General features: G+C 46.8%; 1 protein-coding gene across 2 annotated transcripts in view; it reads left to right on the forward strand.

Moving 5' to 3' along the window:
- Nucleotides 1–15189, forward strand: part of ACVR1B (activin A receptor type 1B) — a 28558-nt gene extending 13369 nt beyond the window's left edge. For both annotated transcript variants that reach the window (XM_037883853.2, XM_043532657.1), the window contains exons 2-9: nt 2991–3230; nt 4925–5173; nt 7121–7351; nt 8143–8310; nt 9006–9162; nt 10176–10300; nt 10979–11109; nt 12018–15189. In XM_037883853.2, the coding sequence (XP_037739781.1) occupies nt 2991–3230; nt 4925–5173; nt 7121–7351; nt 8143–8310; nt 9006–9162; nt 10176–10300; nt 10979–11109; nt 12018–12143 (1427 nt within the window). In that variant the 3' untranslated portion in view covers nt 12144–15189. The remainder of the gene's footprint in view (nt 1–2990; nt 3231–4924; nt 5174–7120; nt 7352–8142; nt 8311–9005; nt 9163–10175; nt 10301–10978; nt 11110–12017) is intronic.
- The last annotated feature ends 450 nt before the right edge of the window (nt 15190–15639 follow it).

Here is a 15639-nt window from a genome sequence, read left to right on the forward strand (position 1 = left end):
CAGGGATCTGGTTACAGGCAGGCAGGTAGCCCAAGCCTAGCAGCTCCTCCCCGCTGCCAGCCAGGTCATCTGCATTTTCACTGACCATTTCCCTCTCCGCTGATTGGTTCCCGGGATTCAAATTCAAACCCTTGGCCGTTACCGGAGCAGGGCCTGAATCCTGTCCCAAAGTCACTCCCCAACAGGGTCTCTCAGCTGATATCCTGGAGAACCCCAAAGACCAGCCAGCCCCACCCCTCCTGGGTCTGCACAGGGATCCTGGCCTTAGGCAGGGCGAGGGGCTTCATCCCTGGGACCCTCACCCAGCTCACACAGCCCCTCAGCATCTGAGGCTGCATCACCCAGGGCCTGACAACAGTTCTCTCTGTCCCAGGATCTCGCCACCCCAGGAATGTCTCCCCATTGGCCATCACCTTCCACTCCCACTGGAGGTCCGAGGGACCTGACCCCAGGAGACTCCACACAGACATATAGGTTGGGACCAGGAGTGGGAGCCTGTCCACCTCCCCACCCATCTGGCTGATGGAGTCTATGGCCTTGGGACCCAGCAAGGGAGCTAGACACCGGGGCTTTTCCGCAGGGTCCCCCTGGTTCAAATCGCCAGCCTGCTCAAAGGCAGTGAGGTAGGCATCCACATCCCCCCCCTCCTTAACCGGGGGCAGCAATTTAGTCTCAAGGTCCCCTGCGGAACTGGCACCCTGGGGTCTATCCCCACTCACCCCTGGGAGGTCCCCTGTGCCTCTCTGCTCCACCATCGCCAGTTCATGCTGCTTCTGCAGCTCTTTCTCCAGCTCTCGCTGTCTCTCACAGTCCTTTTACTCTCTGACTCAGCTCCAATCCCGTCCGTCTCCGATCCCTGGATGGGGAACCTGATCGTGAAGACCCTCGTCTGGTCAGGAACAGGAGTCTTAGGGTTGCCTGGCTCCCACTCCAGCGGCTCCCAGATCCTGCTATAGCCCTATTTGGGGTCAGGAATCTGTTCCTTAGAGCGGTCATCCTCCTCCAGCTGTACAATTAACTGTGCTTTGGTGAACTTTCCAATGCTCAACCCTCTCTTTTTGCACAGGGTTACAATGTCCTTCTTAAGGAGATGGTGATATGCCATCACTCCGCTGTTCCCAAGTTGTTGTGGACTCTCACAGGCCTGTGTGCTCTCAGCTCCCCACGGTTTCCAGGGAGAACCCCTAGTGTGCCAGCCCTTCTCGAGGTCACCACCTCTTTGCCAGGGTCGAGCTGCAGACTCCTCTGCCCCTTGGACTGCTCGCTGCAATCCCCAGGGGAACCCTGTTTCTGCAAAAGTCCTTCTCTCCCAGGGCCAAGCCGCAGGCTCCTCCACCCCTGAGACTAATCTTGACCTGGTTGGCTTGTTAAATCTGTTCATCCCCCCAAGATTGTATAACTGAAGGCTGAGAGCTCCAGTGACACTTGAGGAAGGTGACATTGGAGTGTAGAAAGTGAAGTGTAGTCCAGTGTAGTGATTTTTTTCATCCACAATATTTGTAAAGTGGGGGAGAAAATAAGCAGATGTGGGGGAGTTTGCTGTTGGAGTGGGGGAGAGTTAACCGCTACTCTCATTTAGATACTTTAAATGTTACTTTAAATTTTCTGCCTTAAACCATCTCTGCAGCGAGTATGTACATGTTTCTGAATCCCTCCAGGTAGACGGGATCTGAAAGACAAAGAAAGTAGTACATGATATGAAACAGTTCCCACCCTTCTCCCTAACATGGTTAAATTCCCTTTTGTTTCCTAGCATGGCACTGGCTGGGGATTTGGCTGCAGCTTTTCAGGCAGCTTGAGAGAAATGGTGACAGCTGGGAGGGTGAGATCTGAGAGTCTTGTCTTTGGAGTGTGCTTGGGTAAAGAGTGAAGGGGTCTTTATCAATAGCAAGAAGCCAGAAACGTATTTAACCTGAGAGAGTCTGTCAAATCAGAAAGCTGCTACTGAAGAATTGACTGACTCAGGAGAACATTAATGGGATGCAGAGCTTTTTGCCTCTTATCACCAATCTGAATGCAATCTTGGTTAGGAAAATCACATGTTAAGTCACTGAACAGTTGTCTGTTATGTGAAATGAGCTGGTGAGTGTCAGTCTAATCGGTAGTGGATGGATGTCCATGTTACAGTTGGGACACTAGTTTGTAATCTCAATGGAGGCTCAAGAACTAAGGGCACAGAACTCTTCTCAGCCCTAGTGTGGCACCCCCCCCACCCCACCCCCCGCTCCTGGGTCAAGTTCGCCCCGCTCCTGGGTCAAGTTTGGAACAAATTGGTGGAGTAGTATGCCTTGATGCAGAACCTATTCTAAGGAGTGACAGGTCTTGATATGCCAGCAGTGTCTTTAATGAATAATAAATTCAATTAGAAAAACTATTTCTGAACCTCGACTCATGAAGAGGGGAATGGCTTAATAATTAGATGCTACCAGAAAAACAGACCCAATTTTCCGTCCCCCCTTGTTAGCAATTAAGACAGAGACCCAGCCATTCTGAATATATTTGTCAGGAAATGGAATTGGCAGGATAGTTGCTCTCTAAGACCCTCATCTTTCAGATTTTATGCACCATTTATAATTTATTACCTTTTTTTTAAGTGCCTCATTAGGGGGTGAGGGCTGAACTGGCCTAGTTCACATTGGCAGACTCCAGCGTTGTTCAGTGGCAACTGTCTTCTGTAGCTGAATGCATGTTATCTATTACATGGCCTGAAAGTTGATTAGATTATCATGGGTGGCTCTCTGTGTTATGGACCTAGAGGGGGATGGGGAATCTACACTCCCCACTGCCTTCCAAAAAAACCCCAAGCCCTCTCTTCCCTAGCTCCTTACTCTTTGTCTGAAACATTCAGCAAATATTATTGGTCCCTTTTAGAGCCAGTTCTGTCTCAGCAAAGCCTTAGAATAATCAGTGTCCTACCCAATGGTAGATGAGTTTCCCTGCTCACAGCTCTGGTCGGTTTCAAGGAGGCTTCTCTGTCCTGATTTCTGCAGCGTTGATCTGTTCATGCTCCAACTGCAATCAAGCAAACTCCACATGCAGAACAGATGGGGCTTGCATGGTCTCCATCTCCAACCTGGATGGAGTTGAGCACCACATCCGGACCTGCATCCCTAAAGCAGAGCTGATTCCTGCTGGAAAACCCTTCTATTGCCTGAGTTCAGAAGATCTGCGTAACACACATTGCTGCTATTCTGATTATTGCAACGAAATTGACCTAACGGTGCCCAGTGGTGAGTAAAGAAATCCTCTGTCATCTCCTTGAAGATGTGGTATTGTCTAATAGTTAGAGCAGGGTTGGGAACCAGGACTCCTGAACCCTGTTCCTAGTTCTGCCACTAACTTGCTTTGTGAACATTGGCAATTCCTTCACATCTGCAAAAAGGGAATAGTGATCTACTTCACAGAGGGTTGTGAAGCAGTTTAAGATCCTCTGATAGGCAAAATATTATCAAATTGTACCATTCAGTTTGTAGGGTGAGAAGAAGCCTCTAAATTGGATTTTCTCTGATCTCCCCTTTGGTTCACCCACCTTCAAATGTTTGACGTGATCAAGACAGCATAAGTCTCCCACCTCATCAGCATTGCCCCTAGTGCCCCCCACAGAGTCCTTTGAAAATTAGGTTTTCTCCATGCTGCCACTCAGTCACGGATGTCCTGCCTCTGCCTAGGGCTCTAGGCCCAGGATGGCCTGAGGATAAGGAGCAGTCCCTGGGACTAGTCTGAGATCCCCCTTGTGGCATTGAGTGGTACTGCAGTCTGCTCTTTATCCCATGGAATTGCTTCCTGAGGGACTGAAACTCCTCTTTCAGTCATGAGCTCCGAGTGTGGCTTTACACTTCAGAGCAAAATGGGGGAGATGTTTGAACTCTGAGTGAGTGCAACAGAAACAGACCTGTCCTGGAATGAGGGTGCTAGAAGAAAACTGACTTGTCAGAGTTCAAGGCCAGAAGGGACCACCACATTGTCTAATCTGACCTCCTGTAATGCTCGGCAACCCCACACTTAAACCCAACCACCTGTTCAGCCAGAGCCCTTGTGGCAGAGAAGGCACATGCTGCTTATCTCCCTCTTTCTGGGCAGTTTCTCTGGGTTCTCATGAGTTGCAGAATGGTACCATCATCCGTCAAGGTAGGAGGGGAATTCTATTTTGTCTGGTTAAAATCAAGAACTGGTGAAGGATTTGAGCTAAAGACTCATTGGCTGTTACATGTGGGGGATAATTCCTTCCTCCTTCACTATAATTTTTATTAAGAAAGTTGGCTTTGATGGTAGCCAACTTACTGCTTTAGCCACATTGCTATGTGAAGGCAGTGACCAATTTATTTTGGGGGAAGGTGGGAAGGAATGTTCTGCATTGAGCTTAAGTGATCATCTAGCTGATTAGGCAGTAGTGACTGTTGGGAGGGAGCGACACATCCAGGCCTAGGGCAGAAAGCTAGGTTAATCCAAGATGGAGCCTCCTGGGCAAGAATAAAAGGGAAGTTGAGGTGCAGGGGACCCCCCATAAACAAAGCTACCATTCCTCATGTAAGGTGTATTCTGGGCTTAGATGGAAGATGCACTACAGACTGGTCTTCTGAAATTGTTTGGTTATAGTTTTTGGTTCCAAGATAGCCTCACTTCAGGACCTAAAATACACTATTGTAAACCCTAAACTGAGCGCTCAACTGGGGTCATCAACTGCTTCTTGCAGCTGCAGTAAAAGTGATGACCTTCCTTATCTGTTTACCTCTCCTGCTTTGGAACAGCTAGTGAATTTTGCTGCTTGGAGTGTCCTTTATAAGTCCTGAGACCGAGTTAAAGTAATTCAGGCTGTAAGAGAAGGGGTTAGGGACTCTTGCCTACATGGTTTCGAGAAAATATATATATATATATAAGAATCAGGTTGTGCTTAAAATGTTGTCTTTCCCTCCTCTCACTAAAGGTCACGTGAAAGAGAACGAACCTCAGTCTAGTTGGGGCCCGGTTGAGTTAGTAGCAGTGATTGCAGGGCCTGTCTTCCTTTTGTTTGTCGTCATGATCGTAGTGGTTTTCGTCTTTCATCACCACCAACGAGTTTATCACAATCGTCAGCGGTTGGACATGGAAGATCCCTCTTGTGAAATGTGTCTGTCCAAGGATAAGACTCTGCAAGATCTAGTTTATGATCTCTCCACTTCTGGCTCTGGCTCAGGTACTAAGCTGCTGTTGCTTTGGAAATAATAAATGGCATGTAATTGTAATGGAATCCTGTATTCTGAAGTGCTCATCACCGTGGTATCAATGTTCTAATATAAGGCCATTGGTTATCCTTCCTTATGTACAGTCTGAGTTGTAATAGGTCACTGATGTTTGTTCTAAATCCAATTGTACATTAGACAGTGAAGCCAGTGGCCCAATATCAGCACTTGGATACTTTGGGGATGGGAACTGTAGAATACATAAGAGATACTGTACTCTATCATCATTGAGTCATTTGGCATTTACATAAAGTAGTCTTTGTGGATTTCAGTATATAAAATCTAGATCATACCCAGGAAACAATTCCATCTACCTGTAAATGCAACATCAGATATAGCTGTCCCTGCTCTCTGTTGTGAATTTATGATACCTTCCCTTGACTCAGAATACTGTGCATCTGGTTCATGTGATTGGTTCTGTACCATTTTTGAATTTTTAACAAACTTCACTGCACATCTACAGGTTACCAGCTTTCAAATGACACTAGCTCCATCAAAGCTGATGGAGAAATGGCAGAGTCTCTACAGAAATTGCATCAGAGTTAGGAAACTAGTATATAGATTTTACATTTATATAGCACCCTTCAACCCAAAGAATCCTGAAGAAATGTGTAAATGAACTACCCACAAGGTTAACTTCCTGGGCACTTATGTGAATGCTCTCTGGGGTGGAATTGTGTGGTTTAATAGCACACAACACTGTACAACAGGTTGGGACAAGAAATGAATTGTATATCCAGTCGACATTCTGCCTCCACAGATTGCCCCTGCAATGTAACTTACCCAAGTAGGCATTTGGCCAGGACATAAGCATTAAATGCTGTGTCTCATATGCAAAGTGCCGTGGAATCTTTAATGACCAGAGCTAGTCAGGACTCCAACGTTGTGTCTTACCCAAAAGACTGCACCTACATCAATGTAATAGCCCCTTAACAAATGCTGGGGTGTTGCTTATTTTAGTGCTGTCTCTGTCTTCAAACCAACTCCACTTCTTACATATAGCCTCTCGATGTTCCTTAGAGAACTTTCTCTCTGTGAGCACTGACTCTGCTCAGCTTACAAGATCTGATGGGGATCACAGCACAAGGTGGTGTGCCAGGTCTTGGCCCAAAGTGATTTGGAACAGTTAAGAAATTGCAGGACTCTTGTGGTCTAAATCCACTGAGACTTTTTTAGGTCTGTATCAGTGTGTGTTGACTTATTGATTTCCTTGGCGAGAGAAAGCTAGCCATTTGATTTTGTTGCTGTTTTTGTGGTTTTGGTGATCTGCCACTGCTGTTGAAAGACCTTACATGTTGGTCCTGTTGTAGCAGGTTCAGGGTAACTTTGGTTAGAAATGATATTTTCTCATCTTTTGACAAAGATGGTGCAATGTGCATGTGGTTGCTCAGATAATGTACTGATGAGTGCAGCAGAAGAACCTGTATAGAATAGTACTTCGAATCCAGTCAGAATAACTGGTTTCAGAACACGGGGCAGGATTGTTCTCCAGAATATTGTCCACAGAATTTTGTTCTGAATAAAAACTGAGCCCACAGAGAAGCGTTTGGAAGTGGTCAGTGAGTGACAGTGAATGACTGGCAATGGGGAGAGAACAATAACAATCAGATTCATATGTTGGAAGAAGGGCCAAGGATGAGAACGATCTTCTTTTCCGATCACTGTTCCCAAATCAGTTCTTGAGAGAGGGAGGCGAAATTTTCTAGTTGTGAAAACTTGTATTTGTGGGCCAAAGCGCTTCCATCCCTGGCAGAATGAGAGATGGCTCTTGGGTTTTTATTTGGACTGCTAAATACAATCAAATCCAACCAAGACAATCCTTTTGGATGTTCTGTTCTAAACCTTGTAGCATCTCTCAAGTGTCCCTCGTCTGAATTCTTCTTTCAATCTCTTGCCCACAGGTTTGCCACTCTTTGTCCAGCGAACTGTGGCTCGAACCATTGTCCTGCAGGAGATCATTGGAAAAGGCCGCTTTGGGGAGGTGTGGCGTGGCAGGTGGCGTGGAGGTGATGTGGCCGTGAAAATCTTCTCTTCACGGGAAGAGCGCTCCTGGTTTAGGGAAGCAGAAATATACCAGACTGTCATGTTGCGACATGAGAACATCTTGGGGTTTATTGCTGCAGATAACAAAGGTAAAAATGCTGTCTCAACCTTCAGAGTCAAAGTCCGAATGGCCGTAGGTACCTCAGAGTTCCACGTTCTAGTATAGGATCTACTTTTTTCTGTCTTTTTTTAATGAAATAAAGCCATCTGTATATTTGTAAAGTATTATGATCATTTCCCCAAATTATAAAAATAGCTAGCTATCATTAAAAACTATTAAAGCTGTCTGTGTGACATAACTTTTTACGAAGGAAGCTTGCATAGTAGTCGAATGCATGAGCAGTCAGGAGACTTCCCGTTTTAATGTAAGTTAAATTATTTATTAAAACATTCTTAACATGGTCAGTTCTGTTCTTCACTTTTTTCAGTTAATAGAAGTATTTGCTAGATCAAAATAATTCTAATAATTTAACTTAGTTAAAACGGGGATAGAGTACAGCCTGACCTGTGCACTGAAATGCTTAGCAGTATTTCCTTTGTCCCTGAGTATGGGCTTAATCCACAGAACTTGCCTTGCTGAGAAGAATCCGTAAAATCGCCGCTGTCACTAGCGCAGACATTGCGGCATTCGTAGTACAAAGCTACCTGTCGCTGCTTCAATACTGTGAAAAGCTGCTTGGGAAATGTACTAACTATATATAGAGCGCTAAGGTGCTATAAGCAATCGTTACACTTTTGCCTTGTAGTTCTTCCCTTGTCTGCTCGGACTTGTTGCTGACCTGCAGTCTAATCTGGCAGCTCTTCCTATGTTTGTTCAAAAACAAAATGCCCCGTAAGTGCTGATGTTATGCTGCTCTCTCCACTTTTTCTCTTGCTACAGATAACGGGACCTGGACTCAGCTGTGGCTTGTCTCTGATTACCATGAGCATGGCTCTCTGTTTGATTACCTCAACAGATACACAGTGACCATCGAGGGAATGATTAAACTGGCCCTGTCTGCTGCCAGCGGATTGGCACACCTACACATGGAGATTGTGGGGACCCAGGGTAAGAGAGTGCTAGCAAAGTATCCTAAACATGAACTAGACATTCTTTGGAGAGACTAAAGCAGAAAAGGTGAAGACAGAAATATGGGGCTTGTATGATGCACAGGGTGCCTTGTACTTGAGAGAGAGATGGAATTTAATCATAAAATGAAAGAGGAAAAGTGCCTTAAGGACCTGGGGACTGAATCTAGGCCAGTTTGGTATTGAGCAAAAGTCATTGAAACAAGTTAGTCTTAGTCCAGCTCCTGTTAGGCGGGGGGGGCGGGGTGTGTGTGTGTGTCTCTCTCTCTCTCTCTCTCAGCTGGCTCTGGTTGGGATGGGGAGCACAGAAGAGATTAGCACAGGCAATGACAGAGCAAAACAGATTGTAAACTCTTCAGAGCAGGGATCATGTCTGTGCGTGGATGAGACAGCTGGTGCAGTGGGTCTGCTGCAGTTTAAATAATAGTACTTGGAGGTTAAATGGAAGCTCTTTAGTGTTTTTAGCACCTTTCACTGGTACAGAGTTTAAATAAGACTGGAGGAAGAACAGGGCTGCGGATCCTACTGTGCATAGAGATGTTAAGATTCAAATTCACTCTGGATTTGATGACTGCCTCAGTCCCTCCATTTTCTGTGTTCAGCTCATCTGCACTGATCAGATTCACTAAGGTGAGAGAGGAAAATATGCTATTGAGACTTATTTTACTCCATCAGGAAAACCAGGGATTGCACATAGGGACTTGAAATCCAAGAACATCCTGGTGAAGAAGAACGGCATGTGTGCCATTGCTGACCTGGGTCTGGCTGTCCGGCATGATTCTGTTACCGATACCATTGATATTGCACCAAATCAAAGGGTTGGAACCAAACGGTAGGGAGCGGGCTCAGCTGTACTCCTGATCAAGGTTCAGTGCTATCAGAATGAGGGTATAAAACAGCAGTTCTCGGGCCACATGTGGTGTGCTTTTTAAAAATATCTATTCAAAATTTGCTGCTCTGGTCTGAAAGGGGGTAGGGATAGCTGAGTGGGAGACAGCATCTGGCAGCCTGCTGGAGCGCTCCTGCCAACAGGGGGCTGGTGAATGCAGCAGGGTGTGGGAGAGTGGGTCTCTGGACAGGTTTGTGGGGAGGGGAGGCGTGGGGAACTAGGGGTTTGTGGGGATGCTGCAGCACCCCCAGGTTTTAGGCCACGGGTTGGGACTCTGGTCCCTGCTGTCTGGAGGGGTCTCTGGGTGGGGGGCACTGGACGTAGGGGACTGTGGGGGAGCGGGGGGGTTGGTGCTGTGGTTCTCAATCTGTGGCCCACAATGATAAATAGGTTGAGAACCACTGGTATAGAAAACGTGTGAGCCTTACTGGGGATTGGTAGAGTTTCTATCTTAGGCGTTGGCAGGGTTTCCAGAGTATTGAAGGAGAATATTTAGTGGCTTTTTTTATTTATGAATGAATCTAGGTTTGAGGTACTTGAGCAGTCACAGCCTGCTTCCTATTCCCTCCACTTATGTCCTTCCAAGGCTAAGGTTGGCTAGATGTCCTCTGCTTCCGACAACTCGCCTGTGAGGCTCCCTCGCCTCCACCCCAGCCTCAGGGGTCATTGCTATCTTTGGCTCAGTGCACCTCTGACCATTCCCGCCTCCTCCTTTCACCCCTCTTTCTTTCTGGTGTTTTGTTTTGGATTATTCTGTTTGCTCTCTTAACACAGTGTCTGCTTCTGTCCGCATCATTGGGCTCCGTTTTTATTTTCATTGTTTAACTTCTGTGCAGCATCCAAGCACTGTATCTGGTAACCCATGTTGTATACAATAAACATGGAGAATTCATCATTGATGGTCTTCCAGAGAGTCCCTCTGACAAGAAAATGACATTGTTTTTTCTTTGCTGTAGATACATGGCCCCTGAGGTCTTGGATGAAACCATTAACATGAAGCATTTTGATTCATTTAAATGTGCTGATATCTATGCCCTTGGCCTGGTCTATTGGGAGATTGCTCGTAGGTGCAGTTCAGGAGGTAATGGGATTTCAGCTTCTTCTCCCCACTGCCCCCCCACCCCCCCAACCAACCAAAAAAACCCCACAACCCTTGTCTTTGACTTAACTGAGGCCTGGTGCTAGGAGAGAATAACCTGTCCTTCAGGCAGTCGTGGAGATGGCTATGATCCCAGGATACAGGGGTAAATGCACTGTCGCCCAAGAGTATGGCCACAGGATGGCGGCAGTGTGGGGAAGAGACTCAGGACTGCTCGTAAACCAGGCACGTGAGAGGTGATGGGTAGCTGTGCTGTCGGTGGCACACCTATTTCTTTAGCCAAACCTTAGAGCAGGAAGTGGTGGTGCTGATCCGGCACGTAGGTTGCTTTCCTACGAGTCAGTACTGAGCCAGTGTCCTAGCATATAGTAGTGGATGGGGGCAGGGGTGGGCATCCTGTTGTTGAAAGTGCCATCTTTTGTATCCACTAAGTCCTGAGCCCTTGTGGTCGGTAAACATGTCTTGGCCCTTTTCCCAGGAGAGGGGAGGTGCTCACCCCCGTGCCCTGGCCTAATCCCAGTTAACTGCATTCTGCTTCCCTGAACTGCTGACTCTTCTCTTTTATAAGTCATGTCATCCAGGCCGGGGGTATTGTGGCTCTGGTGAGAGTGGTAGTGATTTCAGTTCTCTGTGAATGACCTTTTCCCTTCCCATGCTTAGGTATCCATGAAGAATATCAACTCCCATACTATGACCTTGTGCCCTCCGACCCCTCCATCGAGGAGATGCGGAAGGTGGTGTGTGATCAGAAGTTGCGCCCCAACATCCCTAACTGGTGGCAGAGTTATGAGGTAAGATATGTCATAGTCTTCCTTTGAGCCTAAAGGAAATGCACTATCCACTGAATAGGTAAAGATTAGATTCAGTCCTGGATACTGAGTTTCAGATTTAGTAAGCATGGAGGCTGGATTTCCCTACTCCAGCCAGGAGTGACTGGTCCCTCCAAGGCGGGTTTGGGGTCCATGGACAGAATCAGTGTGGGGAAGTCCAGTGGCAAAGGGAACGTGGAGACTTGAGGATCCCATCTGAGGCTAGAGAGGAGGTGATCACTCTTGCACTCTGCTCGGTGGAGAGGGCCAGATGTGTGCTCCCAGAGCTTGGATAGCAGGTCTGTTTCAAGTCCATTGCGCTCCATCCACGTTGCATATGATGGAAATCTGAGTGGTTGTTAATTCCACGTTGTTAATAGTGAGTGAACTTTGTTACCTTGTAACTGCTCTGGGGCTGTGAAACATCTACCTCTTACTGCGTGACTTTTTCAGAGCGCCATACAATGTTCACGAATGCTCAGCACAACCTTGCTGTCACATTATGCAGATGGGGTGAAACAATTGGGTCTCCGTGCAGTTCCTAATGGTCCATGTCCTTACAAAAACCGGCAGTAATGCATTCCCATGTTGGTGGAATGGCTGAGAATCAGATGGCCCATGAAGAGACTCTCTCACCTCCTCTGTAGAAGGGATATCCCTCCAGGCGAAGGGTGAAGTATGCTGGCAGGGAAGCATGGGGAGCTTGCATTGCTGCTGCCCATGCTGTGCCTACTCTGGGGAGAAGCAGAGGGCTTCAGTCATGGCACAGATACGGCAGCACCTTCCACGAGCTTTGGATTCACTTTAAAGCTTTGATTTGGTGTGTTAGCAGAAGGAACTGAACTCTCTGAAAGGGACAGGGCTGACGTTTCTCTCCGTTTCCTTGCTAGGCGTTACGAGTGATGGGCAAGATGATGCGTGAGTGCTGGTATGCCAATGGTGCAGCTCGCCTAACGGCCCTCCGCATTAAGAAAACGCTCTCGCAGCTCAGCATCCAGGAGGATGTGAAGATCTAGCCCACAAGTCGCAGCATGAGGAAGCTGCCCAAAAGCTGCCATGATAGTCGAGGGGATTGAGGCCTACCTCGTGTTTCTACCCAACCTACTGCTACCGACCAGACCATGTGACCTATGGGCTGCTAGCCAGGGAGGACAGAGCCTATTAAAAGAAATGTTCTCTTCCTGGTTTGGGTATGAAACAAACAGAAACCTTTTATAACCACCTCTTGACAGCGTGGAGACTTGAGAGGGATTTGTGCGGATGGATCTCGCTGTGACCATAACTTTTCTTTGATGGAAATCCCTGTGTAGTCCAGTGAATATGGCACGTTCGTTGGGAAGCATTCAGGGCCTGGGAGTGGGGAGGGAAAGGGATGGTTGTATTGCCATACCTGCAGGTTTTTCAGGGACTGGCACAGACACACAGAAGAGGCTTCGGCTTCATGAAACCATTTCTCCTTCTTTTGAGCTTGAAAAATACAAAAAGCCAGACTGGCTGCTAGTGTTTGCGTGTGTGCAACAGTGTGTGCATGTGCAAAGCCATGTGTGCCCTGTGCCTGTTCAGTCCCCCTTAGACGTGCAGAGTATCTGCTTGTAGGTTGGCACATTCCTGTTCGTGTTTCTCTGTGCATGTGCAAATCTAAAGTGTCCTCTTCTGAGCTCCGCGTGCTGGTGCCTTGCCTGTCCAGTAGTGAGCATTATCTAGCGTGAATAGGCTGCTTACAGCCAGATCCTTCTTTCTCCCAGAGCAGGCCTCTATCCTGCCAGTTGTACGCCAGCTGCAGGAACTTTGTCAAGTTGCCTCACTGCCATCCCTCTCCTTTTTAAAGCAGGGTACTGATTTTTGTCCCTGAAATTTAAACTTTTGTTTTGAAAACCCTGGTTTGTAATGTGTGGTAGACTGGAAAGGTTGCCTTGCCAGAGGAGCCATCTGCGGGAGGGATGCAAAGGAGACAAGAAGCATGTCTGAGATTGGAGCTGGCACTACCCCTGGGTGGAGGGGACCCCAGGCCACAGGGACGTCAGCCTCTTAGGAACATAACCCTTGGATCTCTCAAAGGGCTTTGGCAGGAACACTCTAGAACTTGGAGCCAAGCGTTTAAGGTCTGATCTGTGAAGAGCTCAGTGTCCACGGAAGCAATTGTGCACAGCACCTCTCAAGGAGCACTGCAGGATCTGACCATTGGTGACTGGGATTGGAAATACGTGTCCATCTTTTAAATATACATATATAAATATCTACTATTCTGGAAGCAGCTGTGTATAACTTTTTGGGTGGGGTAGGGAGGGGGTAACTGCATGAATCTTATTTTAATTGAATAACCAATCAGGGTGAAGTAGAATTGATTTGACTGTTGCCTAGTGAATGTTAGAAATAGCCCAGGGCTGAGTCCTGTGTCTGAACCGAATGCAGCATTAAAGGCAACATTGGAAGGCTGGGTTGAGTGATGGTTAGGGTGTTATCTGTGCTATGTAACTCTGAAGCCATAACTTTTAACTGGAGTGCATTTGATTATTTTTTATTTGATTGGGAGGGTCTGGATTTTAACTTTTTTTAATATTGTTAATTTTTATAAGAGAAGAGAAACAATCTATAATTACCTCTCAACCTCTTTGTTTGTAAAGAAATCACTGCAAAAAAGGAAAAAAAAAAATCCAAATGCACACAGCTGAATTTACACTGGAACTTTCTACTCGAACCTTGAGCCTGCTCTGTAAGGTGAGCTTTCATCTCTTCTCTGGCTCGCAGGTTTAATGGACCTTCTGTTCTCACTGTTTGTGTCTCTCTTCCCTCAGGCCCCCATCCCATCTGTGATTTATATCTGTCAAATGAGGAGTCTTTTGCATTGTGTTTGGAGCCATTTTGCATTCTCCCATTGCTTTTAAATGACAGGCAGGACAGAGCTGCCTCCCTATCTGCAGCGGTCTGCATCTTAGACCCTGGGTTCCTGGGGCAGCATACAGGGTTGGTCAATGTACAGCTTCCCCTTCTGATTTGTTCTGATTATTTCTCAGCCAGAAATTACTGCATCTCCAATGTGACTCGTTACTTACTGAACCCTTCTTCTGCATTGAGAAACCAAGGTGGTGTGTGCCTTAAAAATACCTACCAGACTCTTCAGCTACTGTAGCAGGACCTTTCGAATGAGACTTGTGCAGGGGCTGGGGAGGGTCTGTACGACTGAAATAAACTGCCACAGAGAGGCCCATCACACTGATAAGTAGGGGTTGCCATCTGGTCTTCCCATGAGCATTAAGAAAATTCTCCTTCAGAGCACAAGGTCTCCTGTTCCATTAGCTGTCCAAAGACTTTCTTTATGACACTAATTCAGCAATTTAATTCCTTGGTTGATCCGCTCCACCACCCCCCAACAGTAGACACACGTACCTGCCTCAATACCATACCAAACAGCACATGCCAGAGTTTTACTGGACTGAATGTCTAGAAGGGGTGGGGTGGAAGGGGATGGCATCACCTTGTGATAAGGATTTTGAAACACTCAGTTCATAGGTACGGATAAGAGCGGTCAAACCCTCACTGGACCCTCTGAAATGGGAATAACAATGTAGCATTTACACAGCACTTTTCATGCAAATGTGCCAGAGTGGTGTGCAAACCTTACTTAGCTGACTTGTAGCAAATCTAGGAATCACTTTGCCCGGCACTGAAATGCAGTCTTGTCTGAAGAGAAACAGACCAGCTGTCTTAACAGCATACAGTAACTAAACGGTTGGGATCAGGCATTTGGTTCAACCAGGGGAGGTGTTTCAGGTTGATCAATGGCATCAAACTAGGGAGGGGTTTCAGGTCAAAGCTTGTGCCTCTAGTCTCTGACACAAGATGAATGGATGGTACTCTGGCTTCAGAACAGATCTTTCTGGGTACTTCTCTGCCCCCTTTCCATGTACATTTTATTAGAAAAGGACTGTAAAATAGTCACTTAGACACTTTACCTCTTCAGTATGCAAATGTAAATACATTGTAATATAGGAAATCTTGTGTTTAATATAAGAACAAGCTGTCCAATTTCTGCTGTACATTATTAAAGTTGTTTTATTCACACAGACTGTTGGACTCTTTCTCTCAAACCCAGTTTGCTGTGTGTAACCTGCAAAGGGTTAGCTCTGGCCAGTGGGTGTAGCTGTCTGTAAACAAGGAGCAGGAAGGGAGTGGAGGAGGAGTAACCAGCGGTAATGGGATGGTACTTGGAAAAATAAACTAGAATAAATAGCAGGAGAGGGGAGATCTCAGACTGCGAAGCAGCCTCGAAGGTCAAATGGGAAAGCGCCAATGCTGGTCGACGCTTAAAACAGGCAGGATCCTAGACCTGTACTGTTCACGGTGGCCCTGCCTTGATCCCCAGGATCTCACCTGGAATGACCCTGGTCTCTTCCTACTGTCAACTCTAATAGCTAAGTGTGATCTAGTGTTTTTTTTCCTGTGTGCGTCACATGATCCGTCTGCATGGCTTGTCAGCAGTGGGGATTGAACCCAGGTCTGCTAGCCTGAAGC

Source organism: Chelonia mydas, chromosome 20, assembly GCF_015237465.2.
Source record: "Chelonia mydas isolate rCheMyd1 chromosome 20, rCheMyd1.pri.v2, whole genome shotgun sequence".
In the NCBI taxonomy this organism is placed as follows: domain Eukaryota; kingdom Metazoa; phylum Chordata; order Testudines; family Cheloniidae; genus Chelonia; species Chelonia mydas.